At 37.3% G+C, this 22,772-nt stretch overlaps 1 protein-coding gene across 1 annotated transcript in view; it reads right to left on the bottom strand.

Annotated features, from left to right (window-relative positions):
• LOC138748013 (mucin-2-like) overlaps positions 1-22,772 on the bottom strand; it is a 57,518-nt gene that overhangs the window by 25,846 nt on the left and 8,900 nt on the right. Inside the window, exons 11-34 of the mRNA XM_069907713.1 lie at positions 22,228-22,284; positions 21,780-21,827; positions 20,437-20,484; positions 19,634-19,702; positions 18,358-18,414; positions 17,913-17,957; positions 16,574-16,621; positions 15,771-15,839; positions 14,494-14,550; positions 14,046-14,093; positions 12,703-12,750; positions 11,900-11,968; positions 10,624-10,680; positions 10,179-10,223; positions 8,840-8,887; positions 8,037-8,105; positions 6,760-6,816; positions 6,312-6,359; positions 4,969-5,016; positions 4,166-4,234; positions 2,888-2,944; positions 2,440-2,487; positions 1,097-1,144; positions 294-362 (exon numbers count right to left, since the gene is read on the bottom strand). Coding sequence (XP_069763814.1) covers positions 294-362; positions 1,097-1,144; positions 2,440-2,487; positions 2,888-2,944; positions 4,166-4,234; positions 4,969-5,016; positions 6,312-6,359; positions 6,760-6,816; positions 8,037-8,105; positions 8,840-8,887; positions 10,179-10,223; positions 10,624-10,680; positions 11,900-11,968; positions 12,703-12,750; positions 14,046-14,093; positions 14,494-14,550; positions 15,771-15,839; positions 16,574-16,621; positions 17,913-17,957; positions 18,358-18,414; positions 19,634-19,702; positions 20,437-20,484; positions 21,780-21,827; positions 22,228-22,284 — 1,326 coding nt within the window. The remainder of the gene's footprint in view (positions 1-293; positions 363-1,096; positions 1,145-2,439; positions 2,488-2,887; positions 2,945-4,165; positions 4,235-4,968; positions 5,017-6,311; positions 6,360-6,759; positions 6,817-8,036; positions 8,106-8,839; positions 8,888-10,178; positions 10,224-10,623; positions 10,681-11,899; positions 11,969-12,702; positions 12,751-14,045; positions 14,094-14,493; positions 14,551-15,770; positions 15,840-16,573; positions 16,622-17,912; positions 17,958-18,357; positions 18,415-19,633; positions 19,703-20,436; positions 20,485-21,779; positions 21,828-22,227; positions 22,285-22,772) is intronic.

The following is a 22,772-nucleotide window of genomic DNA, read 5'->3' as shown; positions in this document are numbered from 1 at the left end:
ATCCCTGAAAGTAATAGAGAAAGAGAATGAAAAGGGAGTCCCTTCTGCATCTGTATTATTTGCACAGAATCCTAAGGTTAATGAAAGAGATACCCTTGCTCTGTCCAGCATCAAATCGACAAACAAGAATGAATGCACAAGACTCGGGACTGGCATATCTTTCACCTGAGCTGAAATTGCAAATATTCAAGAAAGCCAATAAAGTTCTATGACTAATTGCAAGCTTGCAGTGCCTAACACCATCATTGTGTAAAACGATCTCTTCATCAATATTGAGAGAAGGAATCACTCACTGGTTGTTGAACTGCTGGTTGATGAACTGCTGGTTGACTCAGTTGAAGTTGCCTCAGTAGTTGTTTTTGCTGAAAATAAAAAAAATGTTCATAATCACAACATTAATCTTGAAGAAGGACAGAACTGAGAAGATGTAAATGAGTCAGGACATATTGCACAGATGAAAAGACACAGTGCAAAACCATTTCAGCAGGTGATTCCTAATTTCCAATCATATTTGATGCGGCAATAATATTTTTTGAATGTTTTATATGTCCCACGAGTAAATCTTGAATCTAATGAGCATCCACAGTGACCAAGAGTGAAAGCCTCATACAACTCACTGTTGAAACGTTTCTGGTAAAAACAGAGTAATTGTTAAGAATGTGATAAGAATGGAGACATGAAAATATAATTCCTTTCACCACAGAACATCCACAAATGAAGATTCAAAAGCGAAAAAATTGTGGAGTCTCACAGTACTCATTCTTCGCCTTCAATCCTTCACCACTCCTCTGAGTCAGAATGAGGCATCTAGATCCTGATCAATAACCAAAAGATTGGCACTGTCTTGAAAGTTTGAAATTGAACTGCATGAGTTCATTACCAAGAGATGACTTGTTATTAATGGGTGATTTAAGCAGACATATTTCAAAGAAGAAAATTCCAATCAATGTATCGATGAAGAAATGATGAAAGATCCAATAATTATGCCATTAACCAATGGCATCTACTTAAACTGATGGTGAAACAACAAAAAATCTTAGAAAGATGGAATTAAACAAATACATCAAGTTACATATTGAAACAGGTGGACACTCACCCATGTAATAGGGAGTGGTGCTTGTTGACACGGTGGTAGTTACTTCTTCTGAAAAATAATTATGGTATTCATAATATCAGAACCAAACATGAACCTTAACTATTCAAGCAGTGCTGATCCATAAGCAGAAGTAAGATTTGTGGACAATATTGAAATATATTGCAAATACAAATGTGCCTGAGATAAAAGATCGCAATACACGAAGAGGAAAGCAATGGAGCAAAAGGCAGGAATTGCACATGAGGAAAGGCTGAGGGTGTTGTCCGCTTGGACTTGAGTCAGGCAAATGACAAGTTCCCGCCTGGGAGGTTAGTCAGGAAGGTTCAGATGCTCAGTTTTCATGGTGAAGTATTGCCCTGGATTTGACAATGGCTAGATGGGAGAAGCCAGAGAGTAGTGGTGGTTGATTGCTTCTGAGAAGGGTTTGCCTTAGTTATGTGCCTCAATGCTGGGGTCATTATTGATTGTCATCTAGATCAATGTTTGGGATGATAACGTGGTAAATTGGATCACAAACTTTGCATTCATCACTAAGACTGCAGGCAGGGTGGACAGCAAAGAAGACTTTCAAAGCTTGTAGAGGGATCTGAAGCAGCTTGAAAAATGGCAAATAGAATTTAATGCAGACAAATGTGAGATTTGCCTTTTGGAAGGACAACCCAAGAATGGAACAGGTAGGATCCTGTGGAGAGCAGTAGAACAGAGCGACCAGGGAATACTTAAAACCAATTCCCTGAAAGTGCCATCAAAGCTGGATAGGATTGTATAGAGCGTGTTTGGTGCATCAGCTTTCAGGAGCTGGGATGATATGGTAAACTTGTACAAGATATTGGAGAGGACAAATTTGGAGTATGCTGTCTAGTTTCGGTCACTTAACAGCAGGAAAGATATTAATAATGAAAGAAGGAGTGTGGAGAAGACATACTAGGAAGCTGCCTGGACTTCAGGTAATATTGCAGTAAAAGGTTAAGCAGAATAGGACTTTATTCCGTGGAGCACAGAAAAATGGAAGGAGATTTGATAGAGAATTTTACAATTAATAAGGGGATAGACGGAGTAAATTTAGAAAGGCTTTTTCAACTGAGGGTAGATTGGATACAAATCAGTGGACATGGGTTAAGAGTGATAGGGGAAAATTCGAGGTAGTGAAGAACTTCCTCTCACTTGTATCAGAGTGTTCCCAGGAATGAGCAGACCAAATTGTGAAGAATGATTTCGTAAAATGAAACATTGAACTGAAGCAAAGAGGATGAAGACCAAATACAGAATATAGGTTTCTTATACAAGTTTGTGATATGAGAAAGGAATCTTGTTTGAAGTCATTGAGAAAGGGTAACACTAACCAGGTGTGGTGCTGGTGATCGCCTCTGTTGTTGGTTTTGTTGTTTTTTCTGTGAATGAATGAAGACATCAACATGACATTTCACATAGATTACACAAATCAAGAAGAAGAAAATAAATCGGAAGTACTATGGACTATAAAAAATATTTTGCATATTACTATCAGAAAAATCACTCTAAACAGAAATATCATTTACTGGGTAATTCAATGCATCACAGGTCATCTCTGCATGAAATCTGGATCATTTGATGAACATGGAATACAACTAAACTAGAATCCAGTTTGCAATGACTAATGATTGAAAATTCAAAAACAATATTGACAGAAGATTGCACAAAGGCCATTCTGACCTTTCCTCTGTGCTGGTAACTTTCTCTTTTAATTTAAGCCCATGCAAGCATAGTTGGGTAAAAATATCTACCAATTAATACTGAGAAAGCTTCACTCACCAGATATGTAACTGGTGGTAGACTCAGTTGTGGTTTTCTCTGGAGATGTTGTTTGCTCTGCAAATTAAAATGTTGGCATCCATTATATTTAAGGATGAATTAGCATGGAAACAGGGCTAAAATATTCGAGAACCAGGAGAGATCTTTCTATCATCCAAATGCAAGTGTGCACTAGTCATGGGATGTTTCTAACAGCCACTTTGATGACTTGTCTTCAAATGCACCAATAAAGAACTTAATTATCAGATCATCTCTGCATTCAACATGTCATCTTTCTACATTTGTACAATTCAAAGTAAACGTTGACATTTAACACTGCAAGTTATTGCAAATTGCCCCTGAGGACATACTGAAAACATGGGGATTCAGAAAAGGCAGAAGTGGCACACTTCACAATGTTGATTTTAGGGACGATGATTGTGAAGCATCAAAACTGCTCTGTTCTCTTATTTTTACAATCGTAGGACTTATGACCAAAGCCTCGTTCAGCAAGTTACTGCAAATAACATCATAAGTTATAAGTGCGTGATCAGATTATTTTGGGAAAGGTTACCCGTGGACAGAGGGAGTGACTAATTTTAATAACTTTCAATGAAAAAAAAGCTTCACTGTCCATCAAATCGGGACTGAACATGAAGGCCAATAATGTTCTATGAAATTGAATATAAAGCTAGAGTAGAAGACAAGTAGAAGTTCACAATGACAATCTGAGGGTGAAAGTAAACAAAAAAATACCAAAGTTCTGGCAGATAATGAAAAGAGGCAACACTTTGCTATTGTGGAGGAAAAGAGTGTTGATGTGACAGTTGGAGAAGTTTCTGGAAATTAATAATCAAACTCAAATGACAAAGTGAAGTGATTCTTAAACTACTCAGAGTTCAAACATAAGATTTGTTTATGGTCATGTCATGGTACAAAACATGTCATATGAAATGAAACTGCCATCTGCCAGGCAGACATTGATTTCCCATTGGTGTTGCATGTCATCCCTGAAAGTAATAGAGAAAGAGAATGAAAAGGGAGTCCCTTCTGCATCTGTATTATTTGCACAGAATCCTAAGGTTAATGAAAGAGATACCCTTGCTCTGTCCAGCATCAAATCGACAAACAAGAATGAATGCACAAGACTCGGGACTGGCATATCTTTCACCCGAGCTGAAATTGCAAATATTCAAGAAAGCCAATAAAGTTCTATGACTAATTGCAAGCTTGCAGTGCCTCACACCATCATTGTGTAAAACGATCTCTTCATCAATATTGAGAGAAGGAATCACTCACTGGTTGTTGAACTGCTGGTTGATGAACTGCTGGTTGACTCAGTTGAAGTTGCCTCAGTAGTTGTTTTTGCTGAAAATAAAAAAAATGTTCATAATCACAACATTAATCTTGAAGAAGGACAGAACTGAGAAGATGTAAATGAGTCAGGACATATTGCACAGATGAAAAGACACAGTGCAAAACCATTTCAGCAGGTGATTCCTAATTTCCAATCATATTTGATGCGGCAATAATATTTTTTGAATGTTTTATATGTCCCACGAGTAAATCTTGAATCTAATGAGCATCCACAGTGACCAAGAGTGAAAGCCTCATACAACTCACTGTTGAAACTTTTCTGCTAGAAACAGAGTAATTGTTAAGAATGTGATAAGAATGGAGACATGAAAATATAATCCCTTTCACCACAGAACATCCACAAATGAAGATTCAAAAGCGACAAAATTGTGGAGTCTCACAGTACTCATTCTTCGCCTTCAATCCTTCACCACTCCTCTGAGTCAGAATGAGGCATCTAGATCCTGATCAATAACCAAAAGATTGGCACTCTCTTGAAAGTTTGAAAATGAACTGCATGAGTTCATTACCAAAAGATGACTTGTTATTAATGGGTGATTTAAGCAGACATATTTCAAAGAAGAAAATTCCAATCAATGTATCGATGAAGAAATGATGAAAGATCCAATAATTATGCCATTAACCAATGGCATCTACTTAAACTGATGGTGAAACAACAAAAAATCTTAGAAAGATGGAATTAAACAAATACATCAAGTTACATATTGAAACAGGTGGACACTCACCCATGTAATAGGGAGTGGTGCTTGTTGACACGGTGGTAGTTACTTCTTCTGAAAAATAATTATGGTATTCATAATATCAGAACCAAACATGAACCTTAACTATTCAAGCAGTGCTGATCCATAAGCAGAAGTAAGATTTGTGGACAATATTGAAATATATTGCAAATACAAATGTGCTCGAGATAAAAGATTTCAATAAATGAAGAGGAATGCAATGGAGCTAAAGGCAGGAATTGCACATGAGGAAAGGCTGAGGGTGTTGTCCGCTTTGACTTGAGTCAGGCAAATGACAAGTTCCCGCCTGGGAGGTTAGTCAGGAAGGTTCAGATGCTCAGTTTTCATGGTGAAGTATTGCCCTGGATTTGACAATGGCTAGGTGGGAGAAGCCAGAGAGTAGTGGTGGTTGATTGCTTCTGAGATGGGTTTGCCTTAGTTATGTGCCTCAATGCTGGGGTCATTATTGATTGTCATCTAGATCAATGTTTGGAATAATAAAGTGATAAATTGGATCAGAAACTTTGCATTCATCACTAAGACTGCAGGCAGGGTGGACAGCAAAGGAGACTTTCAAAGCTTGTTGAGGGATCCGAAGCAGCTTGAAAAATGGACTGAAAAATGGCAAATAGAATTTAATGCAGACAAATGTGAGGTTTGCTTTTGAAAAGACAACCCAAGAAAGGAACTGGTAGGCTCCTGTGGCGAGCAGTAGAACAGAGGGACCAGGGAATACTTAAAAACAATTCCCAGAAAGTGGCGTCAAAGCTGGATAGGATTGTTAAGAGAATATTTGGTGCATCAGCTTTCAAGAGCTGGGGTGTTATGATAAAGTTGGATAAGATATTGGAGAGGACAAATTTGGAGTATGCTGTCTAGTTTCGGTCACTTAACAGCAGGAAAGATATTAATAATGAAAGAAGGAGTGTGGAGAAGACATACTAGGAAGCTGCCTGGACTTCGGGTAATATTGCAGCAAAAGGTTAAGCAGAATAGGACTTTATTCCGTGGAGGATAGAAAAATGGAAGGAGATTTGAGAGAGAAGTTTACAATTAATAAGGGTAAATTTAGAAAGGCTTTTTCAACTGAGGGTAGATTGGATACAAATCAGTGGACATGGGTTAAGAGTGATAGGGGAAAATTTGAGGTAGTCAAGAACTTCCTCTCACTTGTATCAGAGTGTTCCCAGGAATGAGCAGACCAAAATGTGAAGATTGATTTCATAAAATGAAACATTGAACTGAAGCAAAGAGGATGAAGACCAAATACAGAATATAGGTTTCTTATACAAGTTTGTGATATGAGAAAGGAATCTTGTTTGAAGTAATTGAGAAAGGGTAACACTAACCTGGTGTGGTGCTGGTGATCGCCTCTGTTGTTGGTTTTGTTGTTTTTCCTGTGAATGAATGAAGACATCAACATGACATTTCACATAGATAACACAAATCAAGAAGAAGAAAATAAATCGGAAGTACTATGGACTATAAAAAATATTTTGCATATTACTATCAGAAAAATCACTCTAAACAGAAATATCATTTACTGGGTAATTCAATGCATCACAGGTCATCTCTGCATGAAATCTGGATCATTTGATGAACATGGAATACAACTAAACTAGAATCCAGTTTGCAATGACTAATGATTGAAAATTCAAAAACAATATTGACAGAAGATTGCACAAAGGCCATTCTGACCTTTCCTCTGTGCTGGTAACTTTCTCTTTTAATTTAAGCCCATGCAAGCATAGTTGGGTAAAAATATCTGCCAATTAATATTGAGAAAGCTTCACTCACCAGATGTGTAACTGGTGGTAGACTCAGTTGTGGTTTTCTCTGGAGATGTTGTTTGCTCTGCAAATTAAAATGTTGGCATCCATTATATTTAAGGATGAATTAGCATGGAAACAGGGCTAAAATATTCGAGAACCAGGAGAGATCTTTCTATCATCCAAATGCAAGTGTGCACTAGTCATGGGATGTTTCTAACAGCCACTTTGATGACTTGTCTTCAAATGCACCAATAAAGAACTTAATTATCAGATAATCTCTGCATTCAACATGTCATCTTTCTACATTTGTACAATTCAAAGTAAACGTTGACATTTAACACTGCAAGTTATTGCTAATTGCCCCTGAGGACATACTGAAAATATGGAGATTCAGAAAAGGCAGAAGTGGCACACTTCACAATGTTGATTTTAGGGACGATGATTGTGAAGCATCAAAACTGCTCTGTTCTCTTATTTTTACAATCGTAGGACTTATGACCAAAGCCTCGTTCAGCAAGTTACTGCAAATAACAACGTAAGTTATAAGTGCGTGATCAGTTTATTTTGGGAGGGGTTACCCGTGGACAGAGGGAGTGACTAATTTTAATATCTTTCAATGAAAAAAAAGCTTCACTGTCCATCAAATCGGGACTAATATGAAGGCCAATAATGTTCTATGAAATTGTATATAAAGCTCGAGTAGAAGACAAGTAGAGGTTCACAATGACAATATGAGGGTGAAAGTAAACAAATAAATACCAAAGTTCTGGCAGATAATAAAAGGGGCCAACACTTTGCTATTGTGGAGGAAAAGAGTGTTGATGTGACAGTTGGAGAAGTTTCTGGAAATTAATAATCAAACTCAAATGACAAAGTGAAGTGATTCTTAAACTACTCAGAGTTCAAACATAAGATTTGTTTATGGTCATGTCATGGTACAAAACATGTCATATGAAATGAAACTGCCATCTGCCAGGCAGACATTGATTTCCCATTGGTGTTGCATGTCATCCCTGAAAGTAATAGAGAAAGAGAATGAAAAGGGAGTCCCTTCTGCATCTGTATTATTTGCACAGAATCCTAAGGTTAATGAAAGAGATACCCTTGCTCTGTCCAGCATCAAATCGACAAACAAGAATGAATGCACAAGACTCGGGACTGGCATATCTTTCACCCGAGCTGAAATTGCAAATATTCAAGAAAGCCAATAAAGTTCTATGACTAATTGCAAGCTTGCAGTGCCTCACACCATCATTGTGTAAAACGATCTCTTCATCAATATTGAGAGAAGGAATCACTCACTGGTTGTTGAACTGCTGGTTGATGAACTGCTGGTTGACTCAGTTGAAGTTGCCTCAGTAGTTGTTTTTGCTGAAAATAAAAAAAATGTTCATAATCACAACATTAATCTTGAAGAAGGACAGAACTGAGAAGATGTAAATGAGTCAGGACATATTGCACAGATGAAAAGACACAGTGCAAAACCATTTCAGCAGGTGATTCCTAATTTCCAATCATATTTGATGCGGCAATAATATTTTTTGAATGTTTTATATGTCCCACGAGTAAATCTTGAATCTAATGAGCATCCACAGTGACCAAGAGTGAAAGCCTCATACAACTCACTGTTGAAACTTTTCTGCTAGAAACAGAGTAATTGTTAAGAATGTGATAAGAATGGAGACATGAAAATATAATCCCTTTCACCACAGAACATCCACAAATGAAGATTCAAAAGCGACAAAATTGTGGAGTCTCACAGTACTCATTCTTCGCCTTCAATCCTTCACCACTCCTCTGAGTCAGAATGAGGCATCTAGATCCTGATCAATAACCAAAAGATTGGCACTCTCTTGAAAGTTTGAAAATGAACTGCATGAGTTCATTACCAAAAGATGACTTGTTATTAATGGGTGATTTAAGCAGACATATTTCAAAGAAGAAAATTCCAATCAATGTATCGATGAAGAAATGATGAAAGATCCAATAATTATGCCATTAACCAATGGCATCTACTTAAACTGATGGTGAAACAACAAAAAATCTTAGAAAGATGGAATTAAACAAATACATCAAGTTACATATTGAAACAGGTGGACACTCACCCATGTAATAGGGAGTGGTGCTTGTTGACACGGTGGTAGTTACTTCTTCTGAAAAATAATTATGGTATTCATAATATCAGAACCAAACATGAACCTTAACTATTCAAGCAGTGCTGATCCATAAGCAGAAGTAAGATTTGTGGACAATATTGAAATATATTGCAAATACAAATGTGCCTGAGATAAAAGATCGCAATACACGAAGAGGAAAGCAATGGAGCAAAAGGCAGGATTTGCACATGAGGAAAGGCTGTGGATGTTGTCCGCTTGGAAATTGGTCAGGCAAACGACAAGTTCCCGCCTGGGTGGTTAGTCAGGAAGGTTCAGATGCTCAGATACCAGTGAAGTCGTGCCCTGTATTTGACAATGGCTAGAAGGGAGTAGCAACAGAGAAGAGGTGGTTGATTGCTTCTGAGATGGGTGTGCCTTAGTTGTGTGCCTCAATGCTGGGGTCATTATTGATTGTCATCCAGATCAATGTTTGGGATGATAATGTGGTAAATTGGATCAGAAACTTTGCATTCATCATTAAGACTGCAGGCAGGGTGGACAGCAAAGGAGACTTTCAAAGCTTGTAGAGGGATCCGAAGCAGCTTGAAAAATGGACTGAAAAATGGCAAATAGAATTTAATGCAGACAAATGTGACGTTTGCCATTTGGAAGGACAACCTAAGAAAGAAACTGGTAGGCCCATGTGGAGAGCAGTAGAACAGAGGGACCAGGGAATACTTAAAAACAATTCCCTGAAAGTGGCGTCAAAGGATAGGATTGTAAAGAGCGTATGTGGTGCATCACCTTTCAGGAGCTGGGGTGTTATGGTAAATTTGTATAAGATATTGGAGAGGACAAATTTGGAGTATGCAGTCTTGTTTCGGTCACTTAACAGCAGGAAAGATATTAATAATGAAAGAGGAGTGCGGTGAAGTCTTACTAGGATGGTGCCTAGAATTCAGGTAATATTGTAGCAAAACGGTTAAGCAGAATAGGACTTTATTCCGTGGAGTATAGAAAAATGGAAGGAGATTTGAGAGAGAATTTTACAATTAATAAGGGTAAATTTAGAAAGGCTTTTTCAACTGAGGGTAGATTGGATACAAATCAGTGGACATGGGTTAAGAGTGATAGGGGAAAATTCGAGGTAGTGAAGAACTTCCTCTCACTTGTATCAGAGTGTTCCCAGGAATGAGCAGACCAAATTGTGAAGATTGATTTCATAAAATGAAACATTGAACTGAAGCAAAGAGGATGAAGACCAAATACAGAATATAGGTTTCTTATACAAGTTTGTGATATGAGAAAGGAAACTTGTTAGAAGTCATTGAGAAAAGGTAACACTAACCAGGTGTGGTACTGGTGATCGCCTTTGTTGTTGGTTTTGTTTTTTCTGTGAATGAATGAAGACATCAACATGACATTTCACATAGATAACACAAATCAAGAAGAAGAAAATAAATCAGAAGTATGATGGACTATAAAAAATATTTTGCATATTACTATCAGAAAAATCACTCTAAACAGAAATATCATTTACTGGGTAATTCAATGCATCACAGGTCATCTCTGCATGAAATCTGGATCATTTGATGAACATGGAATACAACTAAACTAGAATCCAGTTTGCAATGACTAATGATTGAAAATTCAAAAACAATATTGACAGAAGATTGCACAAAGGCCATTCTGACCTTTACTCTGTGCTGGTAACTTTCTCTTTTAATTTAAGCCCATGCAAACATAGTTGGGTAAAAATATCTACCAATTAATTTTGAGAAAGCTTCACTCACCAGATGTGTAACTGGTGGTAGACTCAGTTGTGGTTTTCTCTGGAGATGTTGTTTGCTCTGCAAATTAAAATGTTGGCATCCATTATATTTAAGGATGAATTAGCATTGAAACAGGGCTAAAATATTCGAGAACCAGGAGATATCGTTCTATCATCCAAATGCAAGTGTGCACTAGTCATGGGATGTTTCTAACAGCCACTTTGATGACTTGTCTTCAAATGCACCAATAAAGAACTTAATTATCAGATCATCTCTGCATTCAACATGTCATCTTTCTACATTTGTACAATTCAAAGTAAACGTTGACATTTAACACTGCAAGTTATTGCAAATTGCCCCTGAGGACATACTGAAAACATGGGGATTAGAAAAGGCAGAAGTGGCACACTTCACAATATTGATTTTAGGAACGATGATTGTGAAGCATCAAAACTGCTCTGTTCTCTTATTTTTACAATCGTAGGACTTATGACCAAAGCCTCGTTCAGCAAGTTACTGCAAATAACATCATAAGTTATAAGTGCGTGATCAGATTATTTTGGGAAAGGTTACCCGTGGACAGCGGGAGTGACTAATTTTAATAACTTTCAATGAAAAAAAGCTTCACTGTCCATCAAATCGGGACTGAACATGAAGGCCAACAATGTTCTATGGAATTGAATATATAGCTAGAGTAGAATACAAGTAGAAGTTCACAATGTCAATCTGAGGGTGAGAGTAAACAAAAAAATACCAAATTTCTGGCAGATAATGTAAAGAGGCAACACTTTGCTATTGTGGAGGAAAAGAGCGTTGATGTGACAGTTGGAGAAGTTTCTGGAAATTAATAATCAAACTCAAATGACAAAGTGAAGTGATTCTTAAACTACTCAGAGGTCAAACATAAGATTTGCTTATGGTCATGTCATGGTACAAAACATGTCATATGAAATGAAACTGCCATCTGCCAGGCAGACATTGATTTCCCATTGGTGTTGCATGTCATCCCTGAAAGTAATAGAGAAAGAGAATGAAAAGGGAGTCCCTTCTGCATCTGTATTATTTGCACAGAATCCTAAGGTTAATGAAAGAGATACCCTTGCTCTGTCCAGCATCAAATCGACAAACAAGAATGAATGCACAAGACTCGGGACTGGCATATCTTTCACCTGAGCTGAAATTGCAAATATTCAAGAAAGCCAATAAAGTTCTATGACTAATTGCAAGCTTGCAGTGCCTAACACCATCATTGTGTAAAACGATCTCTTCATCAATATTGAGAGAAGGAATCACTCACTGGTTGTTGAACTGCTGGTTGATGAACTGCTGGTTGACTCAGTTGAAGTTGCCTCAGTAGTTGTTTTTGCTGAAAATAAAAAAAATGTTCATAATCACAACATTAATCTTGAAGAAGGACAGAACTGAGAAGATGTAAATGAGTCAGGACATATTGCACAGATGAAAAGACACAGTGCAAAACCATTTCAGCAGGTGATTCCTAATTTCCAATCATATTTGATGCGGCAATAATATTTTTTGAATGTTTTATATGTCCCACGAGTAAATCTTGAATCTAATGAGCATCCACAGTGACCAAGAGTGAAAGCCTCATACAACTCACTGTTGAAACTTTTCTGCTAGAAACAGAGTAATTGTTAAGAATGTGATAAGAATGGAGACATGAAAATATAATCCCTTTCACCACAGAACATCCACAAATGAAGATTCAAAAGCGACAAAATTGTGGAGTCTCACAGTACTCATTCTTCGCCTTCAATCCTTCACCACTCCTCTGAGTCAGAATGAGGCATCTAGATCCTGATCAATAACCAAAAGATTGGCACTCTCTTGAAAGTTTGAAAATGAACTGCATGAGTTCATTACCAAGAGATGACTTGTTATTAATGGGTGATTTAAGCAGACATATTTCAAAGAAGAAAATTCCAATCAATGTATCGATGAAGAAATGATGAAAGATCCAATAATTATGCCATTAACCAATGGCATCTACTTAAACTGATGGTGAAACAACAAAAAATCTTAGAAAGATGGAATTAAACAAATACATCAAGTTACATATTGAAACAGGTGGACACTCACCCATGTAATAGGGAGTGGTGCTTGTTGACACGGTGGTAGTTACTTCTTCTGAAAAATAATTATGGTATTCATAATATCAGAACCAAACATGAACCTTAACTATTCAAGCAGTGCTGATCCATAAGCAGAAGTAAGATTTGTGGACAATATTGAAATATATTGCAAATACAAATGTGCTCGAGATAAAAGATTTCAATAAATGAAGAGGAATGCAATGGAGCTAAAGGCAGGAATTGCACATGAGGAAAGGCTGAGGGTGTTGTCCGCTTTGACTTGAGTCAGGCAAATGACAAGTTCCCGCCTGGGAGGTTAGTCAGGAAGGTTCAGATGCTCAGTTTTCATGGTGAAGTATTGCCCTGGATTTGACAATGGCTAGGTGGGAGAAGCCAGAGAGTAGTGGTGGTTGATTGCTTCTGAGATGGGTTTGCCTTAGTTATGTGCCTCAATGCTGGGGTCATTATTGATTGTCATCTAGATCAATGTTTGGAATAATAAAGTGATAAATTGGATCAGAAACTTTGCATTCATCACTAAGACTGCAGGCAGGGTGGACAGCAAAGGAGACTTTCAAAGCTTGTTGAGGGATCCGAAGCAGCTTGAAAAATGGACTGAAAAATGGCAAATAGAATTTAATGCAGACAAATGTGAGGTTTGCTTTTGAAAAGACAACCCAAGAAAGGAACTGGTAGGCTCCTGTGGCGAGCAGTAGAACAGAGGGACCAGGGAATACTTAAAAACAATTCCCAGAAAGTGGCGTCAAAGCTGGATAGGATTGTTAAGAGAATATTTGGTGCATCAGCTTTCAAGAGCTGGGGTGTTATGATAAAGTTGGATAAGATATTGGAGAGGACAAATTTGGAGTATGCTGTCTAGTTTCGGTCACTTAACAGCAGGAAAGATATTAATAATGAAAGAAGGAGTGTGGAGAAGACATACTAGGAAGCTGCCTGGACTTCGGGTAATATTGCAGCAAAAGGTTAAGCAGAATAGGACTTTATTCCGTGGAGGATAGAAAAATGGAAGGAGATTTGAGAGAGAAGTTTACAATTAATAAGGGTAAATTTAGAAAGGCTTTTTCAACTGAGGGTAGATTGGATACAAATCAGTGGACATGGGTTAAGAGTGATAGGGGAAAATTTGAGGTAGTCAAGAACTTCCTCTCACTTGTATCAGAGTGTTCCCAGGAATGAGCAGACCAAAATGTGAAGATTGATTTCATAAAATGAAACATTGAACTGAAGCAAAGAGGATGAAGACCAAATACAGAATATAGGTTTCTTATACAAGTTTGTGATATGAGAAAGGAATCTTGTTTGAAGTAATTGAGAAAGGGTAACACTAACCTGGTGTGGTGCTGGTGATCGCCTCTGTTGTTGGTTTTGTTGTTTTTCCTGTGAATGAATGAAGACATCAACATGACATTTCACATAGATAACACAAATCAAGAAGAAGAAAATAAATCGGAAGTACTATGGACTATAAAAAATATTTTGCATATTACTATCAGAAAAATCACTCTAAACAGAAATATCATTTACTGGGTAATTCAATGCATCACAGGTCATCTCTGCATGAAATCTGGATCATTTGATGAACATGGAATACAACTAAACTAGAATCCAGTTTGCAATGACTAATGATTGAAAATTCAAAAACAATATTGACAGAAGATTGCACAAAGGCCATTCTGACCTTTCCTCTGTGCTGGTAACTTTCTCTTTTAATTTAAGCCCATGCAAGCATAGTTGGGTAAAAATATCTGCCAATTAATATTGAGAAAGCTTCACTCACCAGATGTGTAACTGGTGGTAGACTCAGTTGTGGTTTTCTCTGGAGATGTTGTTTGCTCTGCAAATTAAAATGTTGGCATCCATTATATTTAAGGATGAATTAGCATGGAAACAGGGCTAAAATATTCGAGAACCAGGAGAGATCTTTCTATCATCCAAATGCAAGTGTGCACTAGTCATGGGATGTTTCTAACAGCCACTTTGATGACTTGTCTTCAAATGCACCAATAAAGAACTTAATTATCAGATAATCTCTGCATTCAACATGTCATCTTTCTACATTTGTACAATTCAAAGTAAACGTTGACATTTAACACTGCAAGTTATTGCTAATTGCCCCTGAGGACATACTGAAAATATGGAGATTCAGAAAAGGCAGAAGTGGCACACTTCACAATGTTGATTTTAGGGACGATGATTGTGAAGCATCAAAACTGCTCTGTTCTCTTATTTTTACAATCGTAGGACTTATGACCAAAGCCTCGTTCAGCAAGTTACTGCAAATAACAACGTAAGTTATAAGTGCGTGATCAGTTTATTTTGGGAGGGGTTACCCGTGGACAGAGGGAGTGACTAATTTTAATATCTTTCAATGAAAAAAAAGCTTCACTGTCCATCAAATCGGGACTAATATGAAGGCCAATAATGTTCTATGAAATTGTATATAAAGCTCGAGTAGAAGACAAGTAGAGGTTCACAATGACAATATGAGGGTGAAAGTAAACAAATAAATACCAAAGTTCTGGCAGATAATAAAAGGGGCCAACACTTTGCTATTGTGGAGGAAAAGAGTGTTGATGTGACAGTTGGAGAAGTTTCTGGAAATTAATAATCAAACTCAAATGACAAAGTGAAGTGATTCTTAAACTACTCAGAGTTCAAACATAAGATTTGTTTATGGTCATGTCATGGTACAAAACATGTCATATGAAATGAAACTGCCATCTGCCAGGCAGACATTGATTTCCCATTGGTGTTGCATGTCATCCCTGAAAGTAATAGAGAAAGAGAATGAAAAGGGAGTCCCTTCTGCATCTGTATTATTTGCACAGAATCCTAAGGTTAATGAAAGAGATACCCTTGCTCTGTCCAGCATCAAATCGACAAACAAGAATGAATGCACAAGACTCGGGACTGGCATATCTTTCACCCGAGCTGAAATTGCAAATATTCAAGAAAGCCAATAAAGTTCTATGACTAATTGCAAGCTTGCAGTGCCTCACACCATCATTGTGTAAAACGATCTCTTCATCAATATTGAGAGAAGGAATCACTCACTGGTTGTTGAACTGCTGGTTGATGAACTGCTGGTTGACTCAGTTGAAGTTGCCTCAGTAGTTGTTTTTGCTGAAAATAAAAAAAATGTTCATAATCACAACATTAATCTTGAAGAAGGACAGAACTGAGAAGATGTAAATGAGTCAGGACATATTGCACAGATGAAAAGACACAGTGCAAAACCATTTCAGCAGGTGATTCCTAATTTCCAATCATATTTGATGCGGCAATAATATTTTTTGAATGTTTTATATGTCCCACGAGTAAATCTTGAATCTAATGAGCATCCACAGTGACCAAGAGTGAAAGCCTCATACAACTCACTGTTGAAACTTTTCTGCTAGAAACAGAGTAATTGTTAAGAATGTGATAAGAATGGAGACATGAAAATATAATCCCTTTCACCACAGAACATCCACAAATGAAGATTCAAAAGCGACAAAATTGTGGAGTCTCACAGTACTCATTCTTCGCCTTCAATCCTTCACCACTCCTCTGAGTCAGAATGAGGCATCTAGATCCTGATCAATAACCAAAAGATTGGCACTCTCTTGAAAGTTTGAAAATGAACTGCATGAGTTCATTACCAAAAGATGACTTGTTATTAATGGGTGATTTAAGCAGACATATTTCAAAGAAGAAAATTCCAATCAATGTATCGATGAAGAAATGATGAAAGATCCAATAATTATGCCATTAACCAATGGCATCTACTTAAACTGATGGTGAAACAACAAAAAATCTTAGAAAGATGGAATTAAACAAATACATCAAGTTACATATTGAAACAGGTGGACACTCACCCATGTAATAGGGAGTGGTGCTTGTTGACACGGTGGTAGTTACTTCTTCTGAAAAATAATTATGGTATTCATAATATCAGAACCAAACATGAACCTTAACTATTCAAGCAGTGCTGATCCATAAGCAGAAGTAAGATTTGTGGACAATATTGAAATATATTGCAAATACAAATGTGCCTGAGATAAAAGATCGCAATACACGAAGAGGAAAGCAATGGAGCAAAAGGCAGGATTTGCACATGAGGAAAGGCTGTGGATGTTGTCCGCTTGGAAATTGGTCAGGCAAACGACAAGTTCCCGCCTGGGTGGTTAGTCAGGAAGGTTCAGATGCTCAGATACCAGTGAAGTCGTGCCCTGTATTTGACAATGGCTAGAAGGGAGTAGCAACAGAGAAGAGGTGGTTGATTGCTTCTGAGATGGGTGTGCCTTAGTTGTGTGCCTCAATGCTGGGGTCATTATTGATTGTCATCCAGATCAATGTTTGGGATGATAATGTGGTAAATTGGATCAGAAACTTTGCATTCATCATTAAGACTGCAGGCAGGGTGGACAGCAAAGGAGACTTTCAAAGCTTGTAGAGGGATCCGAAGCAGCTTGAAAAATGGACTGAAAAATGGCAAATAGAATTTAATGCAGACAAATGTGACGTTTGCCATTTGGAAGGACAACCTAAGAAAGAAACTGGTAGGCCCATGTGGAGAGCAGTAGAACAGAGGGACCAGGGAATACTTAAAAACAATTCCCTGAAAGTGGCGTCAAAGGATAGGATTGTAAAGAGCGTATGTGGTGCATCACCTTTCAGGAGCTGGGGTGTTATGGTAAATTTGTATAAGATATTGGAGAGGACAAATTTGGAGTATGCAGTCTTGTTTCGGTCACTTAACAGCAGGAAAGATATTAATAATGAAAGAGGAGTGCGGTGAAGTCTTACTAGGATGGTGCCTAGAATTCAGGTAATATTGTAGCAAAACGGTTAAGCAGAATAGGACTTTATTCCGTGGAGTATAGAAAAATGGAAGGAGATTTGAGAGAGAATTTTACAATTAATAAGGGTAAATTTAGAAAGGCTTTTTCAACTGAGGGTAGATTGGATACAAATCAGTGGACATGGGTTAAGAGTGATAGGGGAAAATTCGAGGTAGTGAAGAACTTCCTCTCACTTGTATCAGAGTGTTCCCAGGAATGAGCAGACCAAATTGTGAAGATTGATTTCATAAAATGAAACATTGAACTGAAGCAAAGAGGATGAAGACCAAATACAGAATATAGGTTTCTTATACAAGTTTGTGATATGAGAAAGGAAACTTGTTAGAAGTCATTGAGAAAAGGTAACACTAACCAGGTGTGGTACTGGTGATCGCCTTTGTTGTTGGTTTTGTTTTTACTGTGAATGAATGAAGACATCAACATGACATTTCACATAGATAACACAAATCAAGAAGAAGAAAATAAATCAGAAGTATGATGGACTATAAAAAATATTTTGCATATTACTATCAGAAAAATCACTCTAAACAGAAATATCATTTACTGGGTAATTCAATGCATCACAGGTCATCTCTGCATGAAATCTGGATCATTTGATGAACATGGAATACAACTAAACTAGAATCCAGTTTGCAATGACTAATGATTGAAAATTCAAAAACAATATTGACAGAAGATTGCACAAAGGCCATTCTGACCTTTACTCTGTGCTGGTAACTTTCTCTTTTAATTTAAGCCCATGCAAACATAGTTGGGTAAAAATATCTACCAATTAATTTTGAGAAAGCTTCACTCACCAGATGTGTAACTGGTGGTAGACTCAGTTGTGGTTTTCTCTGGAGATGTTGTTTGCTCTGCAAATTAAAATGTTGGCATCCATTATATTTAAGGATGAATTAGCATTGAAACAGGGCTAAAATATTCGAGAACCAGGAGATATCGTTCTATCATCCAAATGCAAGTGTGCACTAGTCATGGGATGTTTCTAACAGCCACTTTGATGACTTGTCTTCAAATGCACCAATAAAGAACTTAATTATCAGATCATCTCTGCATTCAACATGTCATCTTTCTACATTTGTACAATTCAAAGTAAACGTTGACATTTAACACTGCAAGTTATTGCAAATTGCCCCTGAGGACATACTGAAAACATGGGGATTAGAAAAGGCAGAAGTGGCACACTTCACAATATTGATTTTAGGAACGATGATTGTGAAGCATCAAAACTGCTCTGTTCTCTTATTTTTACAATCGTAGGACTTATGACCAAAGCCTCGTTCAGCAAGTTACTGCAAATAACATCATAAGTTATAAGTGCGTGATCAGATTATTTTGGGAAAGGTTACCCGTGGACAGCGGGAGTGACTAATTTTAATAACTTTCAATGAAAAAAAGCTTCACTGTCCATCAAATCGGGACTGAACATGAAGGCCAACAATGTTCTATGGAATTGAATATATAGCTAGAGTAGAATACAAGTAGAAGTTCACAATGTCAATCTGAGGGTGAGAGTAAACAAAAAAATACCAAATTTCTGGCAGATAATGTAAAGAGGCAACACTTTGCTATTGTGGAGGAAAAGAGCGTTGATGTGACAGTTGGAGAAGTTTCTGGAAATTAATAATCAAACTCAAATGACAAAGTGAAGTGATTCTTAAACTACTCAGAGGTCAAACATAAGATTTGCTTATGGTCATGTCATGGTACAAAACATGTCATATGAAATGAAACTGCCATCTGCCAGGCAGACATTGATTTCCCATTGGTGTTGCATGTCATCCCTGAAAGTAATAGAGAAAGAGAATGAAAAGGGAGTCCCTTCTGCATCTGTATTATTTGCACAGAATCCTAAGGTTAATGAAAGAGATACCCTTGCTCTGTCCAGCATCAAATCGACAAACAAGAATGAATGCACAAGACTCGGGACTGGCATATCTTTCACCTGAGCTGAAATTGCAAATATTCAAGAAAGCCAATAAAGTTCTATGACTAATTGCAAGCTTGCAGTGCCTAACACCATCATTGTGTAAAACGATCTCTTCATCAATATTGAGAGAAGGAATCACTCACTGGTTGTTGAACTGCTGGTTGATGAACTGCTGGTTGACTCAGTTGAAGTTGCCTCAGTAGTTGTTTTTGCTGAAAATAAAAAAAATGTTCATAATCACAACATTAATCTTGAAGAAGGACAGAACTGAGAAGATGTAAATGAGTCAGGACATATTGCACAGATGAAAAGACACAGTGCAAAACCATTTCAGCAGGTGATTCCTAATTTCCAATCATATTTGATGCGGCAATAATATTTTTTGAATGTTTTATATGTCCCACGAGTAAATCTTGAATCTAATGAGCATCCACAGTGACCAAGAGTGAAAGCCTCATACAACTCACTGTTGAAACTTTTCTGCTAGAAACAGAGTAATTGTTAAGAATGTGATAAGAATGGAGACATGAAAATATAATCCCTTTCACCACAGAACATCCACAAATGAAGATTCAAAAGCGACAAAATTGTGGAGTCTCACAGTACTCATTCTTCGCCTTCAATCCTTCACCACTCCTCTGAGTCAGAATGAGGCATCTAGATCCTGATCAATAACCAAAAGATTGGCACTCTCTTGAAAGTTTGAAAATGAACTGCATGAGTTCATTACCAAGAGATGACTTGTTATTAATGGGTGATTTAAGCAGACATATTTCAAAGAAGAAAATTCCAATCAATGTATCGATGAAGAAATGATGAAAGATCCAATAATTATGCCATTAACCAATGGCATCTACTTAAACTGATGGTGAAACAACAAAAAATCTTAGAAAGATGGAATTAAACAAATACATCAAGTTACATATTGAAACAGGTGGACACTCACCCATGTAATAGGGAGTGGTGCTTGTTGACACGGTGGTAGTTACTTCTTCTGAAAAATAATTATGGTATTCATAATATCAGAACCAAACATGAACCTTAACTATTCAAGCAGTGCTGATCCATAAGCAGAAGTAAGATTTGTGGACAATATTGAAATATATTGCAAATACAAATGTGCTCGAGATAAAAGATTTCAATTAATGAAGAGGAATGCAATGGAGCTAAAGGCAGGAATTGCACATGAGGAAAGGCTGAGGGTGTTGTCCGCTTTGACTTGAGTCAGGCAAATGACAAGTTCCCGCCTGGGAGGTTAGTCAGGAAGGTTCAGATGCTCAGTTTTCATGGTGAAGTATTGCCCTGGATTTGACAATGGCTAGGTGGGAGAAGCCAGAGAGTAGTGGTGGTTGATTGCTTCTGAGATGGGTTTGCCTTAGTTATGTGCCTCAATGCTGGGGTCATTATTGATTGTCATCTAGATCAATGTTTGGAATAATAAAGTGATAAATTGGATCAGAAACTTTGCATTCATCACTAAGACTGCAGGCAGGGTGGACAGCAAAGGAGACTTTCAAAGCTTGTTGAGGGATCCGAAGCAGCTTGAAAAATGGACTGAAAAATGGCAAATAGAATTTAATGCAGACAAATGTGAGGTTTGCTTTTGAAAAGACAACCCAAGAAAGGAACTGGTAGGCTCCTGTGGCGAGCAGTAGAACAGAGGGACCAGGGAATACTTAAAAACAATTCCCAGAAAGTGGCGTCAAAGCTGGATAGGATTGTTAAGAGAATATTTGGTGCATCAGCTTTCAAGAGCTGGGGTGTTATGATAAAGTTGGATAAGATATTGGAGAGGACAAATTTGGAGTATGCTGTCTAGTTTCGGTCACTTAACAGCAGGAAAGATATTAATAATGAAAGAAGGAGTGTGGAGAAGACATACTAGGAAGCTGCCTGGACTTCGGGTAATATTGCAGCAAAAGGTTAAGCAGAATAGGACTTTATTCCGTGGAGGATAGAAAAATGGAAGGAGATTTGAGAGAGAAGTTTACAATTAATAAGGGTAAATTTAGAAAGGCTTTTTCAACTGAGGGTAGATTGGATACAAATCAGTGGACATGGGTTAAGAGTGATAGGGGAAAATTTGAGGTAGTCAAGAACTTCCTCTCACTTGTATCAGAGTGTTCCCAGGAATGAGCAGACCAAAATGTGAAGATTGATTTCATAAAATGAAACATTGAACTGAAGCAAAGAGGATGAAGACCAAATACAGAATATAGGTTTCTTATACAAGTTTGTGATATGAGAAAGGAATCTTGTTTGAAGTAATTGAGAAAGGGTAACACTAACCTGGTGTGGTGCTGGTGATCGCCTCTGTTGTTGGTTTTGTTGTTTTTCCTGTGAATGAATGAAGACATCAACATGACATTTCACATAGATAACACAAATCAAGAAGAAGAAAATAAATCGGAAGTACTATGGACTATAAAAAATATTTTGCATATTACTATCAGAAAAATCACTCTAAACAGAAATATCATTTACTGGGTAATTCAATGCATCACAGGTCATCTCTGCATGAAATCTGGATCATTTGATGAACATGGAATACAACTAAACTAGAATCCAGTTTGCAATGACTAATGATTGAAAATTCAAAAACAATATTGACAGAAGATTGCACAAAGGCCATTCTGACCTTTCCTCTGTGCTGGTAACTTTCTCTTTTAATTTAAGCCCATGCAAGCATAGTTGGGTAAAAATATCTGCCAATTAATATTGAGAAAGCTTCACTCACCAGATGTGTAACTGGTGGTAGACTCAGTTGTGGTTTTCTCTGGAGATGTTGTTTGCTCTGCAAATTAAAATGTTGGCATCCATTATATTTAAGGATGAATTAGCATGGAAACAGGGCTAAAATATTCGAGAACCAGGAGAGATCTTTCTATCATCCAAATGCAAGTGTGCACTAGTCATGGGATGTTTCTAACAGCCACTTTGATGACTTGTCTTCAAATGCACCAATAAAGAACTTAATTATCAGATCATCTCTGCATTCAACATGTCATCTTTCTACATTTGTACAATTCAAAGTAAACGTTGACATTTAACACTGCAAGTTATTGCTAATTGCCCCTGAGGACATACTGAAAACATGGGGATTCAGAAAAGGCAGAAGTGGCACACTTCACAATGTTGATTTTAGGGACGATGATTGTGAAGCATCAAAACTGCTCTGTTCTCTTATTTTTACAATCGTAGGACTTATGACCAAAGCCTCGTTCAGCAAGTTACTGCAAATAACAACGTAAGTTATAAGTGCGTGATCAGTTTATTTTGGGA

Source organism: Narcine bancroftii, chromosome 13 (assembly GCF_036971445.1).
Source record: "Narcine bancroftii isolate sNarBan1 chromosome 13, sNarBan1.hap1, whole genome shotgun sequence".
NCBI lineage: Eukaryota > Metazoa > Chordata > Chondrichthyes > Torpediniformes > Narcinidae > Narcine > Narcine bancroftii.
Note: the sequence above shows the minus strand (reverse complement) of the source record. Positions and strands in the feature narration are given on the sequence as shown.